This window comes from Bos grunniens, chromosome 4 (assembly GCF_055505025.1).
Source record: "Bos grunniens cultivar Pamir isolate PY7600 chromosome 4, Bosgru_T2T1.0, whole genome shotgun sequence".
NCBI lineage: Eukaryota > Metazoa > Chordata > Mammalia > Artiodactyla > Bovidae > Bos > Bos grunniens.
The window spans coordinates 17,729,452-17,749,285 of record NC_141168.1 but is presented as its reverse complement, the minus strand read 5'-3'; the positions used below and the strand labels follow the sequence as shown (position 1 = coordinate 17,749,285).

At 44.8% G+C, this 19,834-nt stretch overlaps 2 protein-coding genes across 6 annotated transcripts in view; one reads left to right on the top strand and one right to left on the bottom strand.

The window, feature by feature from the left end:
- The window catches only part of ATP6V0A4 (ATPase H+ transporting V0 subunit a4), a 98,173-nt gene that overhangs the window by 71,103 nt on the left and 7,236 nt on the right, over positions 1-19,834 (bottom strand). The window contains exon 1 of one of the 3 annotated variants that reach the window (XM_086395352.1): positions 199-337. The exons of 1 other annotated variant lie outside the window; for it this stretch is intronic. The gene's annotated coding sequence lies outside the window, so the exon portion shown is untranslated. Of the gene's footprint in view, positions 1-198; positions 338-19,834 lie in introns of those variants that run through there. One more of the 3 variants, XM_086395354.1, reaches the window with a different exon arrangement.
- Positions 209-6,447, top strand: TMEM213 (transmembrane protein 213). 3 transcript variants are annotated; one of them, XM_086395378.1, is made up of 3 exons: positions 209-395; positions 4,201-4,272; positions 5,144-6,447. In XM_086395378.1, exons 1-3 carry the CDS (start codon positions 251-253, stop codon positions 5,311-5,313), a joined length of 387 nt encoding a protein of 128 aa, XP_086251504.1. In that variant the 5' UTR covers positions 209-250; the 3' UTR covers positions 5,314-6,447. The 3 variants fall into 3 exon arrangements, with proteins under 3 accessions (XP_086251504.1, XP_086251503.1, XP_086251505.1); XM_086395377.1 differs by having other exon boundaries at positions 4,198-4,272; XM_086395379.1 differs by lacking the exon at positions 4,201-4,272.

Here is a 19,834-nt window from a genome sequence, read left to right as displayed (position 1 = left end):
CAGATTGCCTCCCCTGTCCTCTTTTTTCTCAGCAGGGACAAAATGAAAGCTAAGTAAGAACCGCAAAAGTCACCATCTCTTCCTCCCACAGCCAACACAGCTCAGCTTCCCTCCTGGAGAGGTGAAAGCCAGGTGTGACAGCCCAAGCTCGCTTTGCTCCACCCCTCCCTCTCCCCCAAACACAGAGCAGAAATTCACCTCTGCCAGCGTTGTTTCCAAGCTCCCGCAGGACGAGACACACACGGGGTGCATGGCAGGTGGCCCTCAGCTCGCCTCTGCAGGGGCAGTGCACACAGAAGCCTCTCTCCTCAGCATGAAGCGCCTCCACCTGGCACCCTGGACCTCCCTGGTCCTTGGCCTGGCCTTCCTCTCCTTCCACCCGGTTTACTTGGCAGGTAGAACCGTGAGCTTTATTCTCGCCGCAATGGGAAGAGGGAGGGAGGGTGGGAGAGAGAAGGAGGCAGGAGGAGGATTCCTTGGCTCAGGTTGGTCCTGCTCAAAGGAAAGAGGAAATAGGGCTTTCTCATCTGAAGGATTAGGCTGGAGAGTGTAGGGTGGAATGGGGGTTTACCTAAGACCAGAGTCAGCCAAGATGGGAGCCACCACGAGTCCCTCCCGTCAGAGACGGGAGATGCACCTAAAACGGCATCTTTGGACTGCTGTTTCTCAGCGGCGGCTGCTCAGGGTAATTGTGTTGCAATTCCTTATTTTGTGGCTATCATCCTTCCTTTGCATACCCTCCTCTCACCTAAGGACATCCGTCCTTCCCTTGACCCTGGGCATCCTTTGCAACTTTCACTAAACCTCAACACAAGCCGCCGTATGCTGTTAAATCTTCCTCCATCTCACCCGGCTCAGGAGATGTTGGATTATCACCCCACTTTCTCAGGGAGGCCGAGGTGGGTGTTAGGAAGCGCCCTCCCAGGCTGGGCTCTGCACATCAGGGACCTCGCTCTCATTCTCATGCTCCTGGACTTTTGCCTTTGGCTTTGACCTGGCTCCTCAGAACAGTCTGCCCTGCTCCCTGGCAGATTCTCCCTCTCTCAAAGCCAACCCTCACAGTCCCCCACGCCAGGCAGTATCCATCTCTCTCCTCAGTCTCTCCTCGGGAGGTTCAGAGGGTGGGCTCTCAAGCCTCTGAGCCTCAACTCAACTTCGGCTTCCACAACTGACTAGTAGTGTGATCTCAAGCAAATTCTTTACCCTCCCTGAGCTTCAGTTTCCTCATATCTAATGTGGAGATAATCATAGTGCTTACATATAGGGTTGTTGTAAAGATGAAATAGGGTAACTGCACATAAAGAACTTTGAATGAAATAGCACGTGGTAAACACCCCAATGGGGCTTCCCTGGTGGCTCTCTCAGTAAAGAATCTGCCTGCAATGCAGGAGACCCAGGTTCGATTCCTGGTTCGGGAAGGTCCCCTGGAGGAGGGAATGCCAACCCACTCCAGTATTCTTGCCTGAAGAATTCCACAGACAGAGGAGCCTGGTGGGCTACAGTCCACGGGGTCAAAAAGAGTCAGACGCGACTGAATGACTAACACTTTCACTTCATTTCAAACACTCAGCAAAGGTTAGCATGCTCCTTTTACTTCTTCCAATATCGCCCCTCTCCAAGTAAGAGTGTTTTCTGTTTACCCTGGAGGTGCCTTGCTTATGAGAAGGCCTCAAACACTTGACCCATTTCACTGCACTGAACGGTTGGATCCTTCCAGTAGCCTTTACTTTGGAAGTGACTCCAAATAGGACCAGTCCCTGGCTGGCTTTGCTTATGAGGGAGGTGGGTGATGTTTCAGTTCTTCAGAATTTACACTAGGTTATTCGATTTGAACCATATAAAATGTCTGATATTGAATAATTCTGGACCTATAGAAATGGTGATTTCATATGGGTTAACAGTACTCTTGCTTGGAAAATCCCATGGACGGAGGAGCCTGTTAGGCTGCAATCAATGGGGTTGCTAAGAGTCGGACACGACTGAGCGACTTCACTTTCACTTTTCACTTTCCTGCATTGGAGAAGGAAATGGCAACCCACTCCAGTGTTCTTGCCTGGAGAATCCCAGGGACGGGGGAGCCTGGTGGGCTGCCGTCTATGGGGTCACACAGAGTCGGACACGACTGAAGTGACTTAGCATAGCATAACCTACTACTAGTGTTTCATTAACTTGATTTTTTTCCACACACCAGTTCTAGACCAGGACCACTTCCCTACTAGGGTAGAGGGGAGATGAAAGTCAGGGTCAAGGAAGTGATTCGGGTAACAAGGGAAATTAAAACATGGAGGAATCAATTTTTCCAAAGCAAATAAAAACCAAGCTCTGAGGCATTTAGCTGTAAATAATTTACAGTAGCAATCAGATTGCATCAAGGTAGTTACTATATTTCAGCAGGACACTGGAATGGCTAGGGAGGGGATGGTGTAAAATTAGCCTGAGCAGAAATTTCATGGCTTTAGCTAATCAAGAAGTTTCCTCCCAAGTTACTCTGCTATGTGACAGCAAGCACCTTTGAAGGACATGCTAACCTAGAGTCAGTGGGGCCTGGACAGTTTCCAAACTTTTTTTCTGTCATTTCCAAAGAAGCAGATTGAGCAGCCATACAATTTCCAGAAAGATTCTTTCAAAGGCTCTCTTGCTCTTGCTCTAGCTCTACCTAGGTCAGCATTGTCTAACAGAACTTTTTTTAAACTTTTTATTTTATATTGGAGTATAGCTGATTAATAATGCTGTAATAGTTTCAGGGGCACAGCATAGGAACTAGGCCATATGTATACATGTATCCATTCTCCCCCAAACTCCCCTTCCATCCAGGCTGCCACAGGACATTGAGCAGAGTTCCCTGTGCTACACAGAAGGTCCTTGTTGGTTGTCCATTTTAAATATAGCAGTGTGTAGGTGTAGATCCCAAACTCCCTAACTATCCCTTCCCCCACATCCTTGCCCCCTAGAAACCATGAGTTTGTTCTCTAAGTCTGTGAGTTTGTTTCTAACAGAACTTTTTTGATTGTGGAAAGGTTCCATGTCTGTGCTATCTTTCTAACATGGTAGCCACCAGCCACATGACTGAGCACTTTGCAAGTGGCTAGTATGACCAAGTAGCTGAAGTTTTCATTTAATTTCATTTTAATAAACTTAAACAGCCACTCTGGTTTGTGGCCACTATATTGGACACAGTGGACCCAGACTGCCTACCTTCTTATTCTCAATGATGAGAGGGAACACAGCCCATGATTTCTCTCCCTTGGGGATCCTTATGTTCATCTCTGTAATCCCTCCTCACTCCCCAAACTCTGATATTTTCTGCTAGAGTGCCTTTTTATCATTGTGTGCCTTGTTTATTAATCAAGGACTATATAATTCTAAGTGCTGTATACGCTGGAAACCTCTCAACTTGCTTGTAGAGTGTTTAGTTTTTCACACCCTTTTTCTGAATACTAACATCATAATCATCAGAAATAAAGAATCAAGGTCAGACTTCGATGTTTTTTAGTTCAAGTTTTTGAAGGAAACTGAAGCTTGTTATGAAACGACATGGCAGATTTTTAAGTGTCTGTGTTGGTATATGCTAGGAAAACAAAACAAAACAAAACACTTCTTAGATGTACTTATCTGCATAGAAAGCAGCTTAAACAGAGGCCCTTGGTGACAGAAGGGTGATGAGATATAAAGATAAAGCATCTCAATGGGAATAGGAAGTGGTTGGAAAAGGGGAGTGTGTGAGTTTGCTGCCCAACAAAATACCACAGCCTGGGTGGCTGAAACCACAGAAGCCTCTTTTCTCACAGATCTGGAGGCTCTGGGTGTCACCAGCTGTGTTTAATCCTGAGACCTCTCTCCTCAGCTTGCAGTTTGCCCCACTCTGCACTGGGTCCTCATATCATCTTTTCCCTCTGAGTTTCCATCCCTGGTGCCTCTTCCTCTTCTCACAAGGACACCAGTCACACTGGACTAATTTAACCATTTAACCTTAATTTCCTCTTTAAAGCCCTATTTCCATAACAAAGCACTACCAAATCTGGGGCCATAGTTCAGGCTATAACAGAACTTTGCTGTATGAAATCTCAACATACCTCTACTGGAACTTCTATAATACTGTCATAATACTCACTACTGATTCACAACAAAAACTGCTAACTCCATGCCTGAGAATGGCTTTTCCTACTGCCTGAGACTATCATTTGTCTTTTCTTCCAGAAGCAAGCAGCGGCAGCAACTCAACCTCGACCATCCACCATCCAGAGAATCTTGAGACCCTCGAGCAGTGCCCCAGTAAGCTTCTCCCGGCAATTGCCCTAGCTCAGGGCTCATCTCGGAACAGGGAGGGACACTGAAGCCTCCTCACTTTCTGTTCATTGGCACTGAGTGGCTGAGCGCCTGCCTGGCCCTCTCGCACCCCACTGTGGTTTGTTCACAGCCCCAGAACCGTCTGCAGGGCACGTCTACAAAGCTCTCTTGGCCATGATCCCCATGTAAGCTCACACTCTGGTGCAGTTTGGCTTTAATGGCTCATCCTCAGGACAGCAGTCAAAGACCCCCTAACTTCGAATGCTTATAGAAGTTTGGGAGTGGAAACATCCTAAACATGAGCCAGTCCAATTCCTGCCCAATGCAGGAGCTTCATTCTCGTACCTGTTGCATTTTTCTGTTCATCTTCCACTTGAAGACTTGCAGTACTAAGGAGCCTAGTGCTTCATAAACAACCACTGTGGTGCATGTCTAATTTATAGGAAGTTTGCTTTATTCTAAGTTTGGCTCCTTGATTCTGCCCCCACTGAATGACCACATGTGCTTACTTCTGGACACTAACAAGGGAGAGTAACAGGCAGCAATATGTAGAGGCTACAAATGTGGCTTTGGACTCCTACAAACATGGGTTTGCGTTCTAGTTCTGCCATCTCGTGACCCTGGGCAGGTGACAGCTTCAGTTCCTGCATGTCAAACAGGAGGAATAACTGCCTATCCACTTGGTGAGGAATAAATAAGGGAACATGTGTAGAGCTCTTAGCACAGTGCAGGGCGTGCCTTAGTAAATGGTGCTATCCTGTTATTACTGGTCTTGATGGTATGAATATCAGAGAATAGCCTTGGGGGAAGGGAGGCTGGGGTGACACTGTCCTTCTCGCCCTCTCTTCCCCGCCAGACGTCGACTTCTGCCCACAAGCGGCCCGGTGTTGCCACACGGGAGTAGATGAATACGGCTGGATCGCGGCGGCTGTTGGTTGGAGTCTCTTGTTTCTCACCCTCATCCTGCTCTGTGTGGACAAACTGATGAAGCTCACTCCAGATGAGTCTAAGGACTTGCAAGCCTGAGACTTAGAACACTAGTCCCAAGAATGTCAATCACCAAGTTGTGGGTAATAGCAGGAGGGGAGAGCGCTGATGTGGTTTCCGATATTTCAAAGTCCGTTCACCCCTTTTTGTTTGTTTGGAGTTTTGTGGTTTTGTTTTGTATTTTGGCCATACTAGGTGGCTGGTGGAATCTTAGTTCCCTGACCACGGATCAAACCCGGGCCTTGGCAGTGGAAGCTCAGCATCCTAACCACTGATGACCATGGAAGTCCCAAAGCCTTGTTATCCTCATACTCTTCAGTTACTTTTAAAAAGGAAAGGAGACAGGGATCCAAGGAAGACAAGACCAGTGCTCCCAACACACCTAATTTCAAAATGTACTTGGGTCCTTTATAATCTGACATTTCCCTGATTGACTCCTTTGCTTGTATTTTTGTGTGGGGAGGGGGGAATTGCTTGTATTTTGACCATCGCTTTCTTCTGCGTTCCAAGTATGTGGTACACAAGAAACATGAACTTCAGTCTTAAAGTCACCCCATTCAAAACAAAACTCAGAACCTTCTTACCAAAAACAAGTGGTGGTGTTTTGTCCCTTATTTCAGTCAAGGGCATCACTGTCATTTCAAAATGTGAGAGCCACCTTGGCCGCTTCCTTAGTCCCACGTCCAATGCTTCCTGGGCTCTTGTTCTTCCTTTGACACGTCCTCATGTCGAGCCTGCCCATTCTCCTTGCCGGCACCGTAGGTCTGGCCCTCGTTACCCCATCCCCCCACCATGTCAGGAATCCTTCACTTTGTTCTCACTGCCTTCAGGATCCGCCCTCCACGCCCTAGCTTGTCCCTCCCCTCATCCCAACATCTTCCACTTCTTTGCTGCCATTCCCTCTGCAGGGGTGGCTGCCTTCCACCTCCACCCCCAGAACGAAGGCCATTCCTCAAAGTCCAGCTCTAATGCTTGCTCTGCCTTCAAACTTCTAGGCTTGTCTTCTGGGGACCAGGAGTTGGTGGTCTTTGGGTACTTGTGTGGTGCTCTGAGCACAGTCACTGTGAACAACAGGCCTCTTCACAATCAGCTTGTACTGCCTCATGCTCCAGGGTATAAATAGCTCTTAGTGTTTGTCCAATGAATGAATGAATAAACAAACAAATGAGTTCCTGGCCTAAACAAATTTTCTGATCGTCGCTCTGCATCCAGAACCTCCATTTTTTTGGAGCTGGTTGACCAAACTGACCTCTGGAGGAGCCATTTGGCTCTGGCCAGCTTAGGGACAATCACTTAGGGCCCAGATGTCAGCATCACTGTGAACTCTTTCAGTGGGAGTCAGGAAGAGAGATGGGTGGGGTCATCAGAAGAAAGAAAGTGACTCTTGAAGAAAACATATTTGCCCTTCGACAGCAAATATGTGGACAAACTCTAAATAATCATAATACACAAAGGAAAAGTGAGAGGCCTCTGAAATGGGAAGAAATATTTTCTAGAGGTGGCAAATGATTCAAAGCCACCCTACTGCTCTTTCAGAAAGTCTGAATAAATTTCCCTGAACTGAAGGGATTGCACAGCACAGTTTGCTCTCTTCTGAGGATCCAGATCGTATCAGAATCTTAGTTGTTTAATCAGTGAAACAGGATGGACTTATTTCAGAGTGTTGATCATATGGGCACAAGTATCTATAAAAGCCTGAGCTACGTCATGGATGTACACATGGGTGGTGCTTCACTTTTTTAGAAATTCAAGGAGTCTCCACCATACATGATGGTTTAATTCTTTCAAGATGAAAAGATTCAGTGTGAAACCAACTTTGCTTTAATATCTGCAAATATTTTTTAAGTAAATCAGTGTGCAATAGTGAAAGAGCACTGTCTCAAAACGAAAAAAGCAAGAAGGAAGATTAAGATTTATTTCTGGTGAACATGAACAGAATTGACACGCTGTCTTGCTGAGGATCAACCTTCTAATTGGAAAACGTAAGAACTGGACCAAACGTGTATGCAAACCAGATTACAAAAGCTCAGGAAGCTATGTGAGGCTCTGCATGTAAGTGGGTGGGTGTGAGGCTCTTCCTTGCAACCAGAGCAGCGGGGCTCTCATCTCTTTTATGCATGTGTGAACCTCGGTGGCCAGACTGCATTTGCTGCTTTAAAGGGGGGAGAGTCACAGCACCAGTTGGCATCTGAGATGAGTAGACTCTTAGACTACACTGAAAAGAATTACATGTAGTTGCTGCCATTGTCACAGTGAAATTCAGGCACTCTGTGTCTTGCTTTTCTTTCACAAAAGGAAGGCTAGATCAGATCCAAACAATCACTCTTTTCTTTGAGACTGGAAAGAAAGATGGTTATATCATCTGATGGTTATGTGACCCAGATGCTAACTCTCAGATCTACCTTCAACATGGAACGTCTTTATTCTAGAAAAGCAAAGACTTGTCAGGAAATTTAAAAGGAACACCTGAGAGGGAAAACCAGGGACTGATGTCCATCTAAGAGTTTCCTGTGACAAGCAGCAGGACCTGTCTCATAGTAGATGTACTTTTCATTTAAAAAACTTTGTCCTCAGGGATCAGTGTGGTCCTCAGCACCGCTACAGACTGTGTAACACAGGGCATATCCAGTTTGAGGCATTTCTGTATCAATGTCCTATGCAAAAATAGAATCTTTAAACATTAAGGTGTGGCACAATTATCCGACTTTTAAAATCTATTCCTTTTTAGATGCATGATACCCAAGGACAAATAAACCAAATATATGATTTTTCTATTTAAAATGAAACACTATGCCATGCAAGATTAATAAAAAACAAGTCTTAGGGTAACTTGGGCCTCTTTTCCACAAAAATATATGAAAGCATATTTTTAAACTTAAAGAACAGTCTAAAAATGTTTTTGATGAAGAATGTTTCTTTCCGTCAGAGTCCTGACGTCTGTGTTGAAGTCACATATGGACATACAGTGACATTCCTGGGTCTTCGTCAGTGTTTGGCAGGAGGGCCGTGCAAACAACCCCTCCCTGGGTCTACAGCCAGCCTTACCTGACTCCGTCCATCCTCTGTACTTCTTTCCAGAGTGATCTGTCTAATCCATGAATAAGAAATTGAGTCACTCTCACCTGCCTAAAATCCCCCAGTGACTACCCATACCATATTTCTACCTGACCATAGGATCTTCTCTAGCTTTTTCTCTTCTGTATCCTTCACACACACCCAGTTATGAATTATTTCAGCTCTCTCTCTATCCTCCAAGCCTTCACTCTTGTTCACACAGTCTGAAACATACCCTTCCCAAGAGGCAGATTTGCCATGAACCAAGAGAACTTTGTCACCCTGCTAATTTAACTCATATGTAGAGTGCATCATGTGAAATGCCAGGCTGTAATCAAGATTCCCAGGAGAAATATCAGCAACCTCAGATATGCAGATAACACCACTCTAATGGGAGAAAGCAGAGAGGAACTAAAGAGCCTCTTGATGGGAGTGAAAGAGGACAGTGAAAAAGCTGGCTTAAAACTCAACATTCAAAAAATTAAGATCATGGCATCTGGTGCCATCACTTCATGGGAAATAGATGGAGAAAAAGTGGAAACAGTGACAAGTTTTCTTTTCTTGGGCTCCAAAATCACTGTGGACAGTGACTGCAGCCACAAAATTAAAAGATGCTTGCTCCTTGGAGGAAAAACTATGACAAGCCTAGACAGCCTATTAAAAAGCAGAGATATCATTTTGCTGACAAAGGTCTGTCTAGTTAAAGCTATGGTTTTTCCAGTAGTCATGGGTAGATGTGAGAGTTGGACCATTATGGAGGCTGAGCACCAAAGAACTGATGCTTTTAAACTATGGTGCCAGAGAAGACTTTTGAGAGTCCTGTGGACAGCAAGGAGATCAAACCAGCCCATTCTAAAGGAAATCAAACTTGATGCTGAAGCTGAAGCTCCAATATTTTGGCTACCTGATGTGAAAAGCCGATGGAAAAGACCCTGATTCTAGGAAAGACGGATGGCAAGAGGAGAAGGGGGCGGCAGAGGATGAGATGGTTGGATGGCATCACCAACTCAATGGGCATGAGTTTGAGCAAACTGCAGGAGAGAGTGAAGGACAGGAAAGCCTGGTGTGCTGCAGTCCATGGGGTCGCAAAGAGTTGGACACAACTTAGCAACTGAACAACAAGAAAAGAAGCTTTAATTTTGGTCCTCTTTCTTGTTTGCCCCTCTCCAAGACTGTCTATCTAGTTTTGTATTTCTTATTTTGTATCTTTTTTTTAGAAGAGAATACTCTAATTATGTACGTTTTAGGTCCCATAAACCGGGACCTGCCCTTGCTCTTCCCTCCCTTCCCCTCTGCTGATTGGATTCATTGGGTTTATTGGGATTGGTCTTTCAAGTCAAGTTATCCTCTCCTCTCTCGACACACACACATACACACACACATATACATGCACACGTATATGCACATGTATACCCTCCCTCGGTGGCCTGTGCTCACCTCCAGGGCAAAGACTTTCTCTCCCCTTAAGGGAGAAAAGGGAACCTTCCCACACTGTTGGTGGGAATGTAAATTGGTACAGCCACTATGAAGAACAGTATGGAGATTTCTTTAAAAACTAGGACTAAAACTGCCATATGACACAGCAATCCCACTACTGGGCACATACCCTGAGAAAACCACAATTTTAAAAGACACATATAACCCAGTGTTCACTGCAGCACTATTTACAATAGCCAGGACATGGAAGCAACCTAGATGTCCATCAACAGATGAATGGATAAAGAAGTTGTGGTACACATACACAATGGAATATTACTCAGCCACAAAAAGGAACGAATGTGAGTCAACTCTAGTGAGGTGAATGAACCTAGAGCCCATCATAAAGCTGAGTCACAAAGAGAAAAACAAATATCATATATTAATGCATATATATGGAATCTAGAAAAATGGTACTGGTTAATCTATCTGTAGGGCAGCAAAAGAGAGACAAAAAGACATAGAGAACAGACTTGTGGAGACACTGGGGGTGTCGGACAAATTGAGAGAGTAGCATTGAAACATACACACCACAATATGTAAAACAGATAGCCAGTGGGAATTCGCTGTATGATGCAGGGAGCTCAACCTGGTTCTCTGTGGCAACCTAGAGGGGTGGGATGGAGGTTCAAGATGGAGGGGACATATGTATGCCTATGGCTGATTCATGTTGATGTATAGTGGAAACCAGCACAACAATGTAAAGGAAATATCCTCCAATTAAAAATAAATAAATTATACATAGATAAAGAGAACCCACCTGTCAGTGCAGGGGACACAGGTTCGATGCCTGCTCCAGTAAGATTCCACATGACTCGGGGCAACAAAGCCCTCGAACTGGAACTACTGAGCTCACGCGCACCCCAAAGCCTGTGCTCTGCAACAAGAGAAACCACTGCAAGGAAAAGCCCATGCACTGCAACGAAGAGCAGCTCTCCGCAATTAGACAAAACCTGCATGCAGCAACGAAGACCCAGCACAGTCAAAAATGAAATAAAACTTAAAAACACACACACACACTCTTCCCTTGACCCAACTTCTTTGAGCCTTCTTCTCAACTATGCCTCAACTTGGTCTATACAAACTACAGACTCAACATAAATAACTTCATCCAACCCATCCCCCCATATTAAAGACTCAAATAAACACTAACCTAGTTTCTAACAGCTCAAGACTGCATCCCTAGGATGGCCCTATCCCCCTTTAAAGTGCCTGTCTGAGAAAGCTCAAGGTTGCCAGAAGAACTTGCTGGTTCTCCCAGCCAGTACCTGACAAGAGGCCCTGACCATACTTAGAGCATTTATTATAAAGGCCTTAGTTGTGAATTCTTCCTCTGTCCTTTCGAGATGTCTCTATCTAGATCAATATCTCTATCAAGATGTCTCTATATTGATGCTGTCTATCCATCCAGACTTTATTTTTGGGGGCTCCAAAATCACTGCAGATGGTGACTGCAGCCATGAGATTAAAAGACGCTTACTCCTTGGAAGAAAAGTTATGACCAATCTAGATAGCATATTCAAAAGCAGAGACATTCCTTTGCCAACAAAGGTCCATCTAGTCAAGGCTATGGTTTTTCCTGTGGTCACGTATGGATGTGAGAGTTGGACTGTGAAGAAAGCTGAGCGCCGAAGAATTGATGCTTTTGAACTGTGGTGTTGGAGAAGACTCTTGAGAGTCCCTTGGACTGCAAGGAGATCCAACCAGTCCATTCTGAAGGAAATCAGCCCTGGGATTTCTTTGGAAGGAATGATGCTAAAGCTGAAACTTCAGTACTTTGGCCACCTCATGCAAAGAGTTGACTCATTGGAAAAGACTCTGATGCTGGGAGGGATTGGGGGCAGGAGGAGAAGGGGACGACAGAGGATGAGATGGCTGGATGGCATCACTGACTCGATGGACATGAGTCTGAGTGAACTCCGGGAGATGGTGATGGACAGGGAGGCCTGGCGTGCTGTGATTCATGGGGTCACAAAGAGTCAGACATGACTGAGCGACTGAACTGAACTGATCCATCCATCCATTCATCCATCTGTATCTCCTACACCTCAAAACCTGAAAGCCATTCCTTTAAAACTTAATCAGAAGGATAGGGCTTCTGTCCCCCTCATCCCTGGTCTCTGTTGGGGGGCAGAACCCTGGCTTCAATGACTGCCAGAGAGCAAGCAGAGCTGACCTGATCAGCATTCACACTCACCAACTCTATAATTTCTCAATTCCCCAACTCTACTGAGATCCCTCACCCACCCCTGCTCCCTCATTTCCCTATAAAACACCCAGTCACTTCTGCACAGTTTTATCCTAGACTCTCTAATCTGTTGCAGTAGTTATTAAAATCTGTCTTCACCACGTTAGTGTCTGGCTCTGTTTAACTTGGACAACTGAGCACTGTGGAGGACAGTATCTCCCTGCCTGCCTCTCTCACTGGTCTCTCTGAAGGCAGAAACTACGTCGTTCACCTCTGATTCCTTCCACTGGCCCAGAGCTGGGTGCACAGCAAAACTCAATAAACATCTGATGAGTTAGTGCATCAGAGGAGACCCAGGAGCGTGGCCTGTGCAACCACCACAGTGAAGCGAGAGAGCTATGAAGACAAAGAGGAGGCTCTTGGGGAAATTTGAGGTTTGAAGGTCGGGAAAATTTTAAATTACTGTTTTCATAAGTTTATAACTATACATAATTAAGTCATTTGTGGAAACCAGTACCTGGCAGACCTACCCCAAAAGCTGATTCTGTGATAAGAGATTCAACATACAAAGGGACAAGGGCCAGATCATATATAAAAACAGAACTTCAACCCACAATCTGCAGCAACCAGTCCAGGAAGCCAACCCATCAGCCTCAGCAACTAATCCAGGAAATCAAGCCACCTCCACAGCAATTGGCTCAGACAGCCAGGGTTTGGTTAATAATGGACAGCTTCAGATAGTTTAGGATCAAGCATAGGAAGCCAAACATCTGCCCCCTGACCAGTCATACAGAATGCTCCACTCCTCCTCAGTCCATCGACAGTCATCCCAGGCCTACAGCCTCTGGTGGAGCACAGCTGAATATCTGAAGCCTCCCTCCTTTCACCATCAAGCCTTCCCATGCCCCTGCCCGCATCTGAGTCTCTGCCAAACATAAATGATGGTGGCTGACTCCTAGAATAAACAGTATTTTCTTGTTCTTAGTTGGGTGGTCTTTGCTTATTTCCACAGTGATGATTTATTGAACTCTTTGTTGAAATATTTGTCTTGTTCTTTGCATCTTGAAGGAGATCTTTTTATCTGGGAGATTCCTATTACCAGGTCAAAATGAAGCAAGCTATTGAGAGAGAGTATTATGGGCTGAGTATTCCATGTGTCCCCCAAAACTCATGTTGGAATTGTAACCCCCAGGACTTTGGAATGTGAACTATTCGGAAATAGGGTCATTGCAATTGTAATGAATTAAGATGAGGCTACCCTGGAACAGACTTCAATTGGGTCTCTAATTTGATGTGTCCTTATGTAAAAAGGAAATTTTCAATACAGACACACACACACCACACACGGGGAGGATGCATGTAATGAAGGCAGAGGTCAGGGTAATGTATTCACAAGCCAAGGATTTCTAAAGGTCATCAGCAACTGCCAGAGGCAGGGGGAGGGGTGGGAAGAGCCCCGGAACAGATTCCCTCCATGTCCCTCAGAAGGAAGCACCACCTTGCTCTCAGGTGTTCAGCCTCCAGAACAGCAAGGCAGTCCATCCCTGTTGGTCTCAGACACCCAGTTTGCGATACTTTCTTAGAGCAACCACAGCAAACTAATACAAAGAGCATGGCTTTTTGAAAAATGAGCAGCTTCCACTTGAAATCAAGGGGAGTCTGGTGCCCAGGGTTTGCAATGAAGCATTGAATATGAACAGATAGGCAGGATGCTTTCCTATGGAGCTTCAAGCCGTGGGCACGTGGAGTGTGAGTCACCTGTGGTGACAATTTTGCAGTGAACCTAAAGAAGGAATAAGGAAGGCCCAGGCCACCTTTCTGCATCTCTTCATGGCCCAGGATGGCTCTCCTCTCCACACCACACACTACCTGTTCAAGAACAGGTCAAGAGGGTGGAGATGCTGCCTCGGAAGATGCAACACCTGGAAGCGAGAGATGCCAGCCCCAGGGTCACACACAAACTGTGCATAGCATGAAAGCACCATTGCAGCCAGACTTCCTGTGTGAGAGCTGGGGGAGCCAGGGGTGGGGAACGCAGGACTTGAGGGCTCTCATGTCAGTCCTGGGGTGGCAGGAGGCCCCCTTCTAGAAAACCCCTCTAATAAACCCACACTGCACGCAAGGCTTTGCACACACTCAGGAAAGCACACACACAGTGTTGCCTTGTTCTGGCCACAACTAGGGTCCTTGAGCCCACTCCCCTCACTGGTCCTCTCCCTACTGCCTGACACTGCCACGCGAGGTCCTCCCCGCTCCCCACCTGAAGCTGAATGGTCCTAGGGAGAGGAACACAGAGTGTTTGGGAACCTAAGGCAGGGTGCCTGGGGCCTGGAGTGCGCATGAGCGCCAGAGCGAGTATGGGGCGGAGGGTGCTGCCCACTGGGATCTAGAAAGCTCTTCGAGTGTAGTTCAAATTATTCACATCCACTTACCCAGGTTTCTTTGAGAAATAGGCACCTTTTAAAATTTGCATTTTTCATTGCAATGAAAAATGCAGTTTTCATTCCAATCCCAAAGAAAGGCAATGCCAAAGAATTCTCAAACTACCACACAATTGCACTCATCTCACACGCTAGTAAAGTAATGCTCAAAATTCTCCAAGCCAGGCTTCAGCAATACGTGAACCATGAACTTCCAGATGTTCAAGCTGGTTTTAGAAAAGGCAGAGGAACCAGAGATCAAATTGCCAACATCTGCTGGATCATAGAAAAATCAAGAGAGTTCCAGAAAAACATCTATTTCTGCTTTATTGAGTATGCCAAAGCCTTTGACTGTGTGGATCACAATAAACTGTGGGAAATTCTGAAAGAGATGGGAATACCAGACCACCTGACCTGCCTCTTGAGAAACCTATACGCAGGTCAGGAAGCAACAGTTAGAACTGGACATGGAACAACAGATTGGTTCCAAATAGGAAAAGGAGTTCATCAATGCTGTATATTGTCACTCTGCTTATTTAACTTATATGCAGAGTACATCATGAGAAACACTGGGCTGGAAGAAGCACAAGCTGGAATCAAGATTGCCAGGAGAAATATCAATAACCTCAGATATGCAGATGACACCACCCTTATGGCAGAAAGTGAAGAGGAACTAAAAAGCCTCTTGATAAAGGTGAAAGAGGAGAGTAAAAGAGTTGGCTTAAAGCTCAACATTCAGAAAACTAAGATCATGGCATCCGGTCCCATCACTTCATGGGAAATAGATGGGGAAACAGTGGAAACAGTGTCAGACTTTATGTTTTTGGGCTCCAAAATCACTGCAGATGGTGATTGCAGCCACGAAAATAAAAGATGCTTACTCCTTGGAAGGAAAGTTATGACCAACCTAGATAGCATATTAAAAAGCAGAGACATTCCTTTGCCAACAAAGGCCTGTCTAGTCAAGGCTATGGTTTTTCCAGTGGTCATGTATGGATGTGAGAGTTGGATTGTGAAGAAAGCTGAGTGCCGAAGAATTGATGCTTTTGAACTATGGTGTTGGAGAAGACTCTTGAGAGTCCCTTGGACTGCAAGGAGATCCAACCAGTCCATTCTAAAAAAGATCAGTCCTGGGTGCTCTTTGGAAGGAATGATGCTAAAGCTGAAACTCCAGTACTTAGGCCACCTCATGTGAAGAGTTGACTCACTGGAAAAGACTCTGATGCTGGGAGGGATGGGGGGCAGGAGGAGAAGGGGACGACAGAGGATGAGATGGCTGGATGGTATCACTGACTCGATGGACGTGAGTCTGAGTGAACTCCGGGAGTTGGTGATGGACAGGGAGGCCTGGCAGGCTGCGATTCATGGGGTCACAAAGAGTCGGACACGACTGAGCTACTAAACTGAACTGAACTAAAAATTTGCAAAGAGGTGTCCTAAACCTCTATGCTGAAACCTGAGAAAAAAGAAATGACACATAAGGTGCAATACTTGGCTTCAGTTACATGCTTGTCTGGCTACAAAACACACTTGCTTTATAGCATATTTGGAAATGCCTTCTTTGAACTGTTCTGAAATGGGAATTCCCTGGGAGTCTAGTTGTTAGGACTTTGAGTTTCCACTGCAGGGGCCGTGGGTTCAATTCCTGGTTGGACAACTAAGATTCTGCGTGCCACCTAGCGTGGCAAAAGAAACAAAACAAAAACAAACTACTGAAAAGGCTAAAGTTTAAAAAAAAAAAATGAATTTTTTTGTTTGGCCAGACTGATACAGTGCCAGTGATGAAAAAAGCCACCGCACAGATGGCGACACTGTCTGGTGGACTACAAACATGCAGTCATGCACTTTCCACAGTCAAAGAAGCCATTCTTCCTCCCCGCTTAAAGCAGACAGGCCCACAAATGCATTCATCACATTTCTTCTGTGACATGTTCATTCCTACCAAGAAGGAGTAAGAGCTAAACTGATTCTGGAAGAGTAAGCAAATATTTCTGTTTTCACTGGTTGAGCAACTAGCTTTTTTCTCAAATTTTGTACTGTTATAAGCAATATATGCAATATAGGGAATAATTATACTTTGGAGATGATGAAATCAAATATTCTTTTAAAAACTGACAAGTTATCAAGTCATGCAAAGACATAGAGGAACCTTAAATGCACATTAGCAAGTGAAGGAATTCAATCTGAAAAGGCTACATACTAAATGATTACAACCATGTGACATTCTGGAAAAGGCAAAACTATAGAGACAGTAAAATTAAAAAAGACCAGTGGTTGGAGATGGGAAGGGATGAAGGGGCTGCTCATGGGGATTTTTAGGGCAGTAAAACTATTCTGTATGAAGCAACAATGGAGGATACATGTCATTATACATTTGTCCAAAACCATAGAATGTATACCAGGAGTGAACGCTCATATAAACCATGGACTTCAGGTGATAATGCTGTGTCAGTGTAGGCTCTGTCACAAATGTAGCACTCTGGAGGGAGATGCTGAGAGCCGGGGAGGCTCTGCGTTGTGGAGGCAGGGATCTATGGGAAATCTCTGTACCTTCTGCTCAGGTTTGCTCCAAACCTAAAGACCCAAAAAGCAAAAGTCTATTTTTAAAAGCAGATTTACAAGTATCTGGGAGAATCTTAGTACTCACTCCAGAGAAGGGTGGTTTTTTTTATGCATCAAATTAAATATCCTTGAATTTAAAATCTTGAACAGAAAACTACTTAGAGGAAGGTAACTTCTGTGTCTTATGCATTAGCACCAAACTTTAATGCCTAAATTAGTTTATCAAGTCCATTCTTAGGATCACTGAATAAATCAAAATGTTAAGTATTTGTTTTCTCTTAAGAGAACTGTACTCACTTATATATTTGGGGGGAAATGTATGATGCACAGTCAATGGTCAGTCCAGCCTGTCTTCATTTTACTCTGTATTCACTTTTACCCCCTTCTGTCTCATATTCTCCTGTTTCAAGACCCTGATGCTGGGAGGGACTGGGGCAGGAGGAGAAGGGGACGACAGAGGATGAGATGGTTGGATGGCATCACCGACTCGATGGACATGAGTTTGAGTGAATTCTGGGAGTTGGTGATGGACAGAGAGGCCTGGTGTGCTATGATTCATGGGGTCGCATAGGTGTTCTGTGATTCATGGGGTCGCATAGGGGTTCAGACTGAGCGACTGAACTGAACTGAAGGCAACCCTATAGTGCCTATACAGGCTTCTGTAAAATATAAAGTTCTATTATAAGTGTAGGTATTTTGAATTCACATAAGCTAGATCTCATCCTGCCTCTTACTTTGTTCACACACTGGTGATTTTTTTAAGACCTATTTGCTCTTCTATGTCAGTAAGACCAGAGAGTCTTGCTGCTACACAGGGTTCTACCAATAAGCAATCTCGGCTCACTTCCGCATTCCCAGGATGGACCCCTAGACTGGCTCCAGAGCCCACCTCCACACCACACTGCCACTGAAATCCTCAGAAGTTCCCTTTATGGGTTTGTGAATGTATTTCCCTGGGCAAATACTGCCAGCTACAGTAACGCTGTGTCACAGAAGAAGCACATTTTTAATTAAAGTATTACAGGATAACTTGCTTTTTAAATCAGCATACAGTTATTTCATTCAGTTGTCTCAGAAACTGAAATTGACTTTTCATTGTTTCTATCTATCTCCCTGTTCCAAGGATAGACAACCATCATTTCCACGCCTCATTCAAGAATATTACACATAACATTCCCATTGTTAGGTGCTGAATTCAATTTATTCAATTCAATTTTATCTTGAATCTGAAGATAGCATTGCTATTGATTTCCATCAGCATTTTTCTTTTCAATGTGATTTTTTTTTAAAGGTTATCTATAAGTGAAATTCTGGCTTCCGAGATGGCTCAGGGGTGAATTATCTGCCTGCCAATGCAGGGGATGTGGGTTGATCCCTGGGTCATGAAGATCCCCTGGAGCAGACATGGCAAACCCACTCCAGTATTCATGTCTGGAGAATTCCATGGACAGAGGAGCCTGGCAGGCTACAGTCCACAGGGTCATAAAAGAATCAGACACAACTGAGCATACACACTATAAATGAAATTCTGGGCAAGTGTGCATTTTTAGCTGAATTGAAAAATAAAAATTTCTGCCCGATTATTCCTGGCTCCAGGGCAGATTTCTCACCTTCAGATATGCCAGGGTTGTGCCAGGTTTCAGGAAATGCAGAAAAGCTGTCTTATTAAGAGAGCAACTCTGATGGATCGTTCTGGAACTATGATGATATCTCAGTGTGTTCTTCCCAGAAAGGAACCAAAAAGCAGCTTCTACTGGTCAGTTCTGAAAGTCCATCCCAGCAGTGAGAAGAAACAGCAGAGTGGGCCACGAGGCTGGATGACAGCTGTGTTCCATGCTAAGATAAGGAGAAAACCTCAGACATAGTAACCTACAGGGCTTATACCAGGGATATTTCAGATTCTATAGAACACTTAAATGTAAATGTCAGGGAGGCAGGGGGTTTTCATAATTTTAAGAATTATTTTTTAAATTTTAAAATAATTCCATAGATGATACACCACTGCAAGAGTTAAATGTTCCAGGGGGTAAAAGGAACCTTCCAGAGTACCAAAACATCTCCAGTTTGCATCCAGAGATCTCAGCCTTCCAGCCCATCTCTGGATGAAGTCACGTGGAAGGCTGCCAACTCAACAGAACCAAACCTTACCTCCAGCTTTCCAAGGGCAATCCCCTTTGAAGAACCCCAAGAGTGGAGCTGGAGGTGGGGTGGGAGGTGGCAGGGAGTCTGGTGGATAAGACCTGTGTGATGGGAGCAATTTGCATGTAGAGCAAATCAGACTTCCACAACAGTCTGAGGATGAGAACATTTTTTGCCTTTTTCAGCTTTGTGAGTGAAAGTGTTAGTTGCTCAGTCATGTCCAACTCTTTGTGATCCCATGGACTGTAGCCCGCCAGGCTTCTCTGTCCATTATAATTCACAAAAATTTTATATATTTAAGGTATACAACATGGTAATATTTTAAATTTTTTTGTTCAGAGATGTTTAGCTTAACATTCAATGTTATTTACATACATTACTTTTACAGGCATCTGAGGGATTTCAATGAAATCCAGGGAGATAATGTGAGTTGACCAAAGTCATATCAGTCTAAGCAGCTCAGCTTGGATTAAAAATATTCATAAATCTAGGGACCTCCCCAGAGGTCCACGGTTAAGACTCTGCACTTCCAATGCACGGGGTGTGAGTTCAATCTTTAGTCAGAAAACTAAGATCCCACATGCTGTGTGGCATGGCCAAAAAAAAAAAAAAAATAATAATAATAATAATAAACCTGATCCCCTCCAGGCTTGGAATTCTTTGCTTTAAATCTTCATCAGCAAGACTGCCTGGGATGTGGGGACAATGTAGTGAGTCAAAG

Bases quoted from the DNA above. Each gene is read 5' to 3' on its own strand.
- TMEM213 (XM_086395377.1), top strand. From the start codon at position 251: ATGGCAGGTGGCCCTCAGCTCGCCTCTGCAGGGGCAGTGCACACAGAA. The intron at 396-4,197 runs GTAGAACCGTGA...CTTTTCTTCCAG, and splicing joins CCACCCGGTTTACTTGGCAG to AAGCAAGCAGCGGCAGCAAC. The intron at 4,273-5,143 runs GTAAGCTTCTCC...CTTCCCCGCCAG, and splicing joins GACCCTCGAGCAGTGCCCCA to ACGTCGACTTCTGCCCACAA.